Source organism: Pteropus medius, unplaced genomic scaffold, assembly GCF_902729225.1.
Source record: "Pteropus medius unplaced genomic scaffold, Ma_sr-lr_union100, whole genome shotgun sequence".
Lineage (NCBI taxonomy): Eukaryota > Metazoa > Chordata > Mammalia > Chiroptera > Pteropodidae > Pteropus > Pteropus medius.
In genome coordinates, this window is record NW_024350926.1 from 5,894,914 (window position 1) to 5,904,133 (window position 9,220).

The 9,220-nt window shown below is 42.3% G+C and overlaps 1 protein-coding gene across 1 annotated transcript in view; it reads left to right on the plus strand.

Moving 5' to 3' along the window:
* KCNB2 (potassium voltage-gated channel subfamily B member 2) overlaps window positions 1–9,220 on the plus strand; it is a 334,241-nt gene that overhangs the window by 24,617 nt on the left and 300,404 nt on the right. Inside the window, exon 2 of the mRNA XM_039841861.1 lies at window positions 231–924. Coding sequence (XP_039697795.1) covers window positions 346–924 — 579 coding nt within the window. The 5' untranslated portion in view covers window positions 231–345. The remainder of the gene's footprint in view (window positions 1–230; window positions 925–9,220) is intronic.

The window sequence follows — 9,220 nt, forward strand, 5'->3', positions numbered from 1 at the left end:
TTATATAGGTATATTAAATTGAACACACTGCCTCTTCTGTGTAGTTCATTGTGTCGTCTCTTCTTCCTGTCTTATATCTTATAACCCAAACATGTCCATCCGCATAAAGACACAGTAATTAACATGATACCTCCTGCTGCTCGTGCAGGACCGGCAGAACGAGCCCATAGAAAAGGAAAAAATGCTTTAGGAAAAATGCAGGTAACCAAACGGTCGTTGCTCTTTTCCAGTGTGCCCGTGGAAATGCCTGCCTCGGAGGGGCATCGCCCTAGCTGACCTCCCCACGGCTCCTGCCTCTGAAGACTCCGGCGCCGCCGCCGCCGCCGCCGCCGCGTTCCCTCCAAAATGGCAGAGAAGGCCCCCCCTGGCTTGAACAGGAAGACGTCCAGGTCAACACTCTCTCTCCCGCCGGAACCTGTGGACATCATTCGCAGCAAGACGTGCTCACGGAGGGTTAAGATCAACGTGGGGGGCCTGAACCACGAGGTCCTGTGGCGGACACTGGACCGGCTGCCCAGGACGCGCCTGGGGAAGCTGCGCGACTGCAACACGCACGAGAGCCTCCTGGAGGTGTGCGACGACTACAACCTGAGCGAGAACGAGTACTTCTTCGATCGGCACCCCGGCGCCTTCACGTCCATCCTCAATTTCTACCGGACGGGGAAGCTGCACATGATGGAGGAGATGTGCGCGCTGTCCTTCGGCCACGAGCTGGACTACTGGGGCATCGACGAGATCTACTTAGAGTCCTGCTGCCAAGCCCGCTATCATCAGAAGAAAGAGCAGATGAACGAGGAGCTGCGGCGGGAGGCGGAGACCATGCGCGAGCGCGAGGGAGAGGAGTTCGATAACACCTGCTGCCCTGAGAAGAGGAAGAAGCTGTGGGACTTGCTGGAGAAGCCCAACTCGTCGGTGGCCGCCAAGGTAAGGAAGGCATGGCGTGGCTTGGCGGGCGCGGTCGGGAGAGGGGGCGCCCGCGCGCCCGGAGTGCCGGTTTCTTCCTGTGTGGTGATTTGGGGCGAGCGCACAAAACGTGGGGACGGAGACAGTGGGAACTCCCCAGTCTCGTTCGGTCGCATGGCTCGGTTCGGCCTGTGCGATGGCATCTCATGGCATCGCTCGTCCATGGGCGTCGTTCCACAGGACCGGCCCCGGCGTCAGGAGGGAGGACTTCCGGCTCCCGGAGGGAGGACTTCCGGCTCCCGGGGCTGCGCGGGCCCGGCGGCGCGGAGGCTGCGCAGAAGGCGCCCGCTCAGCACCGCCCGGGCGGGGCCGTGCGTGAGCCTGGGCCACGTGCTGCCCCGCAGCGGGGAGATGCTGCCTCGCGCTTCTGCAGCGGTGCAGGGCGGGAGGCGTGAGTGTGGTCGCCCGGAGCTTAGAGGGCTGGCGCCCCGCGCCTGAGCAGCGGGCTACCTCGTTACGCCGCGTAAGGACCGAGTCAGTGTCCAGAAACATCCATCGACCTCTCCTTTTGAGGTGTACCCTGACAGTGGTGTTTCTGACTTTCGGGGTATTATTTTTCTCACAATTGAGATATTGCCATATCTCAGTTCATAAAGTGTTCGCTTAAAATGAAGGTTAATTCGTGTGTTTCCACTGTGTCTGCATATATCCAAATCTCAGTAAATTTTTTTGCTAGCGATTTCAGTATTTAATTCAACCGCGCGATTCTATTTATCTAATTTTACTTAGAGCTTTGACTGTGAGCTGCAACCGATTTTCATCCCATCTATTTGGTTCTATATTGCAATATAAATTATAAGTAAAATATCAAGAGTCATCTTTAGCTGCAGAAGTATAGTGTTGATATTTTGTGTATATTAGATGAAAATGGAATTTGAAATAGAGAAGAGTGTGTCATCATATGAATTCTTTAGAGTTTTTTCCATTATCTTTTCTTATAAACAGCAAAGATTACAGAAATGTAAGAGACGGAATGGGCCTTTTGATTGAAAGTTAACATTCAGCGTAATAATCTACAACATATAAGTAATGTAAATAATCAGCTAAATGTAGACGCTCATAAAAATGCTTTTTGCGCTGTTCAATATTCTGGTTTTGCATCTCGTTGACTTCTAAAGGCATTTTACTTTCTGGCTGGAACGTGGAACTAAGTGGAATAAACTGTGTTTCTGTTGTGCGTAATGAGGAAGTGCAATGTTGTGGCAAATGGGAGATTTCAACTAGGTCTTTTTTGTAGTTATGAATAATTTGTTTGCCTGTGTTTTACCTGTAAGAAAGAAATAGATGTGCTACATATGTGGGGTTTGGTTTGAGAAAGGTTATCGCTCTTTTCCAGTGTCAAGTGTTTAGTTACATATTTGAGTTACTCCTAAAAATATGGAGTGAATTTTGAAGATGAATGAAATAAACTCTGGATTTAAGGAAGTATTTGGGGTGTTAAATCAACTCTTTCAAGCCGTTTGGTAATTGAGGTATAAATCGTTGTTTCACCAAGTGTTCCAGAGGGAGTTAGCCAAATATGTAAAAATAAGCAGCAAAATCAAAGAAAATTTGAAAGGTTAATGTGGTTTATTTGCTTATAACAACATTATTAACTCATATCTAAAATTAAGTACTGTTAAATAAAATATTTTAAAATGTATACATATTTTTTTCTGAAGAATTTCTAATAAGGATGGAAAAGGGTCAATAACTTGATTTCTCAGATGAGGGAGTTCATTTAATTCCTGAATTTTGGAAGCAGCAGCCATCTCGATGTCTAAGAAGGTAATGTTGATAATGACTTATTACAAAACATCACATATACTATATACTCCTATGCATCAGACAGATTGTTTAAACTTCCTTCAAATCGTATGTGCTCAGGTAAGATCACCTACCTGCAAACTATACCTAGCAGCTCAAGACATTGGTTTAGAAATGTTTGTGTAGTTATAAATAATAAATTTGTTTTCAAATTATTGATCAAGCTAAACAAATCTTTGCTAAACTAAGTAGATTCTTTACTTAAATTTTCGTAAACGATTTGTATTTGTTTATTTGTCTGCAATTTCCTCTCTGAACGGTGAAATACTATGGAACTCATTTACATTTGATTATATGGCAGTTTAATGAAAGTGTCGTTCATTTGTCTGAGGTTTGGACCCTTTTAAAAACAGTTCTGTATGATCCCTTATATAAACCACTGCCTTTTCCTATACTCTTCTCGAGTCCAATAACTTGTTATTTCTCTGGAATGATTCTTGGTGAGGGCAGTGCTAATGCTAGGTTTGGGTGAATAGTATTCTTACAACTTAGGCAATGTTTGTTTTGTTCAAGCTGCAGTAGGATGATACTGCAGCCCTCACTGTTAATATTATGGCCACGTCAGGGTCCTACCTGTGCTGTGAAGTTCTTGGATAGGAATGCTTATAATCTGTGTGTTTTCCTAACTTGCTTAGGCAGTAAGATATCACTGGGGGAGAATATCTGTTTACTTTGCCTTTTCAATTATTGCTTATTCTGTTTGGTTATTCAGTTGAACATATGTAGAATGTTCTCTCTGCTCTATAAACATTAAAGTGGACATGTGGAAAGACTCCCTTTTCTCTAGAATTCAAAAAAAATATTCTCTTCACTTAAACAGAGATTTCATATCCTTGAAAATATTTGCTTTTTTAAAATCTTTTGGTTTCTCTGTATTTTATATCTATAATATTTCTGTAATGAAGTATAAAAGTTATGTGATGACTTGCCAGATCCCTAGCATAGAAAGAAAAACTTGACATTTCTATCAAATGTTCCATAATGTGTTAAAGTAGCTATTATCGTGGGATAAATACTCAATAATCAGTTCATTAATAATTCTTCATTCCATGCTCTGTGCGTCCGTGTGATATGCAAAGTTATTCCAAGGCCCATTGACCTGTCATACTTTGTCTTTGGGTATGACCTTGACAATAACAATTTGCTCTTATAGAACGTGCTTTTTGGTATCACTTTTATTAATTGAAATTATATGATATAATACTCATACATGGTATATGAGTAATTGAAAAAAATGCCAAAACAGATTTTAAAAGTGATATGTTTGAAACATCTGTATTTAACAAAATAACATTTTTTCGCATACACAAAATGCCATGAAATATAATTGTACTTTTCACAAAATAATGACAGGGCTAATAGAAAAGATGATTTCACAGCTTTCTGTGGTGCGGTGTGATCTGGTAATGCGACACGAGTTTTGATCTGTATGACAGACTTTGTCTCCTTTCCAGCTTGTCAGTGGGCTTGGTGACTGTATGTATACACTCATGTAGAGGTCACGCATAAAGTTTACACATGAGCCTGTTTGTGAATGTGGGACCCGGCCCAGCGATCCTGGGGAATGGCTGGCTGGCACAGCTCTCTGGGATACCATGACGTGGCATTGCTGGCCCTGGTGTGCCTTTCATGGGAGGAGATGGGTTTAACGGGCTGCCAGTTTCCTGGCCAGTGAATTGGAATCTGACTTGATCTTATACCTCGTCCATCCAGGGCAATTTAGTCAGCCTTTGGATTAGAAACGTTTTTCTTTCTTTTCTTTGGCCTCTTCCCAAAGGAACGGCAGTAGCTATTCCTCTCTAAATAGTGCATACAGCGACTTCAGTGTAAGCGGCATTTGAAAGCACCGAAGGGTCAGGTGCCATAGCACGCGGTGTCATGGGCCTTTGGAAGGAAACGGATGCCAAAAAGGGCACAGCCCGTCGGAGAACCCAGAGGAGCCAGGCGGCGCTCTCACTCTGCATCTCTGGGGAAGGTCAAGAGCAAATGAAGTCAACCGGGTCTTCAGGCAAAGCCGGGTAGGAATGACTGAGCCTCTGAGGCAAGTCCTAACCCGGGCACATGAGTGGACGCCATGTGCAGGACGATGCCAGCCAAGAGGCCCATCCCAGGTGTCGGGTCAGGAAGCTGAGCTGTGATAAGTGCTGGATAAGTGCAATGTGAGGCAAAATCTGCAGAAAGACATTTTTGTTCATGGGAACCAGAAGAGTGAGAGCCACACGGCAGCCCTGTCGGGCAGGGTCCGAGTTGCGTAGGGGACACAGTTTATTACCTGCTTCCCTCTCCTCCACTTCCCTATTTACACACAGCTCCCGCTCATTTACCTAAGGATCCCTCCCTCCTCCTCTTACATTTTTTTCCCATTCTTTCCTACTGCGCCTCCCTCCTCCTCCCTCCCGGCTCCCTCCTACCTTAGGAGAGGGACAACGATTGACTAAAGAATTGTTTCTCAACCTTTTTTCATTAATGGCCACCCTAAGGAGAAACATTAAGTTAAATTTAAATTCTCTCTCAAGAGAGAAGCTAAATACTAAAGGAATGAGATTTTATCAAGAAGGGTGGAGTTTGGAGGGCCACAGACTACTGTAATATCTAAGATTTTTTCACCCCTCTCCACAAGAACTAGTTTTCTCCCCTTGGCAGGGTCATTGCTCCCACGGAAAATGGACAGAATGGGGCAAAGGAGATGACCGTGGTTCCTGCGTCTGGCTCATTACCTCCACGCACACACATGACAGTCACTGTTGGCAGGGCACAGCACAGCACCCAGAGCCAGCGTGCAAGGCCTGGAGACCTCAGTCTTCCTGGGTCAAGCGGGAAGTTGGAGGTGGCAGATGTACGGACGCTGTCCCTGGAACTCCTGTTGGGAGTTTCACTGGGGATGGCGCCTGCTTGGGTGCCCCGCTGGTGATAGCTCCTTGAGGACACCACGGTTCCTCCTCCAGCTGAATCAGAGAGTTCACCTTTGAAGTCTGGGAATAATAAAATGAAAACAAATCCAAATAAAGCAAGAACTCCTGTGTACGCATCAAGGGGAACAGAATGCATAACATTCTCTTTCTATTTATAGTTTATGGATCAGTTATTCTGATGACTTGGATGGAAGAAGAAAGGTGTTAGAGCCATAAATTATTTCCTTTTAATCCAAGAACAAAACTTTAACATGTTGTACATACACACAGTAGACACACACACACACATACACACAAGGTCAAGTGAACAACTCTGCTCATACAAAACTCAGTTTGGCTTTCTGGAGACTTTCTTAGTGATAAACAACGACAGTAGCCATCACAGCCGTAAGTGGCCCCCAGAACGAGCTGGTGCAGTCAGCGTGAGCACCCTCCGAAGTCTCCCCACGTCCAGGCACCTGTGTGGACTGAGCGGCACTCCCGTTCCTATCTAGGATGGCGAGTCGTCTAATTCAGGTACCAAGCCTGGTGTTTTGCGGTGTTCACTGTTTTCCCTTCCTGCCCCTCCCCTTCTGCATCCCCGCTGGACTGATTAGGTTGTTTGAACTCTTCAGATGACATGACGTGAGCGTTCAGAGGTGCTCACAGTGGGTAGCTTAGGATGACTTGGCCAGTCTGGAGGTTTAGCTTGGAGATGTGCTTTTTCTCTTTCTAAAACAGATAATCCGTGCAGACTAACTGGTTGAAAGCCTGGAAGAAATTAGATATAAAAATAAATAAATAAATAAAACAAGTAAGGTAGAAAACATTGGGTTTTGATGAAAACGTCTCAGATGTTGCATTCTTTAGCTCCAGCGGTCCTATTTCTAGATCAGTGCTCCTGTTTTTCCTGAGAGGCCGCCCTAAAAATGCACAGCCTTTGTCTACTTGGCCTCATTTGATCAGGGAGAGAAGAGTGAGAAAAGAGGAGGAAATTGATATAAAGCTCACACTCCACGTCCCTAGGGTGCCAGAAGTCCTGGTTTTACTGAGAGAGTCCTGCTTAATGCCCCTTGTCCCAGGCTAATTATTGACAGCATCTCCTTTCACTCTTAAAAAGTATCCCACTTGGGACAATAAACTATATTTTTGGGAAAAGGTAATGATCCAAGAAACAGGCACTTTTCATTTCCTCTTTGCTTCTCGGTTACATTTGAAGAGGGCCAGGCTGAATTTTCTAGCAATTTTTCCACCTCTTTTGAAAAAACATTGGTTTCCATTAATATTAAAAGAAGACACTGAGGTTTCTTTCAAGCTCGATTTCTAAGCCTCAATAAGTAATTATTATTTTCAAAGTAAAAAAACAAACAAACAAAAAAAACTAACGTCCTTTCTACATTATCTGGTGTTACCACAAAACGGTACATTGGCAGTATTGAAATATTCTGGTTTTGAAAATCCATGTTTACTGGTTTGGTTGTCAACAGATTTGTTTTCTCCGTTTCAAGAAAGAGATGTTATAAAGTGAATGGCGCACCGTTTTAGGTAAGCATAAGCATTATGAAGGAATGGTCACAACATTTAACACTCTTCAGACACTCTAGAAGGACTTGAATAATGTTTTAGACTAAGTGTTCTTATCATTATCTTCCATTTAAAAGAAGAAGAAGAAGAAAAATTATGACTTTCCGAATGCTGAGAGTTTATAAAAAGGTTCCCGCGGTGCATATTCCTTGACTGTGATGGGCTCTCCCATGCTATTCACTTCGAAGCAGGTCTGTTGTCTAGTGGAACTCTGCCCTGAAAGTTTTATCTAATAATTGCATGGATGTGGTCATGGAACCGTTTTAATTCAAGGAGATGGTTAGTCACTGCCTCATTCATATTTATTTATATTGTTACTACTTAACTTCCCCACAACATGTTTGAGACTATCCAGGTCACCCTTATAACTATCAATTAGTACTGCGACATGGTACAGATAGAGCAGTTAGGCGCGTTGAAATTGTGCATGAGGAGATGGCTCTTTTGAATGTCACTCATCTTTTCCCTTTTACTAGTGCCTTTATATTTTACAGAAATACTTGGCCTGTAGAATGAAATGAAGTAATCTCTTTGCAGAGAACCTGTTAATATACAATCATTTATTATATGATATCCTTAGCCAATTTTATCGCATATTAAATATATTATAAAATATTGACTATCTATCGAATGTTAAATACTACATACATTGAATCATCAAGCATAGAAAGCTTTGGCCATTCTGTCTATTTTTGTATGCTCTACACTTCCACCTTGTTTTATAAAAGAGGCAGCTCACTGGAAATATGGACACTAATAATTCACATAACATAACAGTAGAAGAATGCAAAGCAAAAATAGAACTAGAAGAAATATATTTTTCTTGTCATTGTAATACTAGGGAACGCTTCATTTTCTGCAAAATGTTTTGAATATTCTAATTTAAAATGACAACCTTACTATTTAAAATAGAGTTGAAATTCATAAACAAAATATTTATTCACGATTAGAAAATTTTACCTATCCAGCCTTAGAGGATATTATTAACTGACCCAAGATCATAGTCATTCTTAACATAGAGACTGTATATCTTTTAAATTGACCATTCTGACAAAGAAAGACGTTTTCAAAATAATTAACAAAATTGATTATTTTTATTTTTTTATTTAAGTTTTTTTAAAATTTTATATTAGTTTCAGGTACACAGTACATTGGTTAGACACGTACGTAGTTTATGACGTGACCTCTCGATTGCTCCGTCAGCCATCTGGCTCTGCACACGACCATGACAGCACTATCGGCTGCATTCCCTACGCTGTACTCTATGTGCCATGACTGTTTTGTAACTATTCATTTGCACTTCTCCATTTCTTGACCTTTTTCTCCCAGCACCGCCCCCCCCCGACCCCCTGCTTCTGGCAGATTGACCTCTGTATCTGTGAGTCTGTTTTAGTTTAGTTCCTCTTGTTCCTTAGATTCCGCATATAAGTGAAATCATATGGTATTTGTCTTTCTCCGATTTATTCCGTTCAGCATAATACCTTCTAGGTCCATCCACGTCATTGCACATGGTAAGATTTCATTTTTTATGGCTGAGTAATATTCCATTGTGTATATGAACCATAACTTCTTTACCCATCATCTCTTGATGGGCGCTTAGGTTGCTTCCATATCTTGGCTGTTATGAATAGTGCTGCAGTGAACATAGGGTTGCATAGATCTTTATGAATTAGTGTTTTGGTTCTCTTAACAAAATTGATTTTAAAAGAATTACTGGAATAAAAATTCCTTTTTGATCAAAGCATGAGTATACATAGTAAAAGCTTCATCTACTAATTAATATATAATTCACAAATAACTTTAGATTATAATAGATTTTTTTGGTTCTGGCATTGATTTAGCGTTGGTGGTTTTATTTTATTTGAGAATAACCGCAGAGTTCCATGACATTCAATAATCTGTATGGGCCGAGGCATAAATCTGAATTTTGTATAGGCTGGTCTGTAGGACTAGTTACTTTGATGTGATAGTGAGTG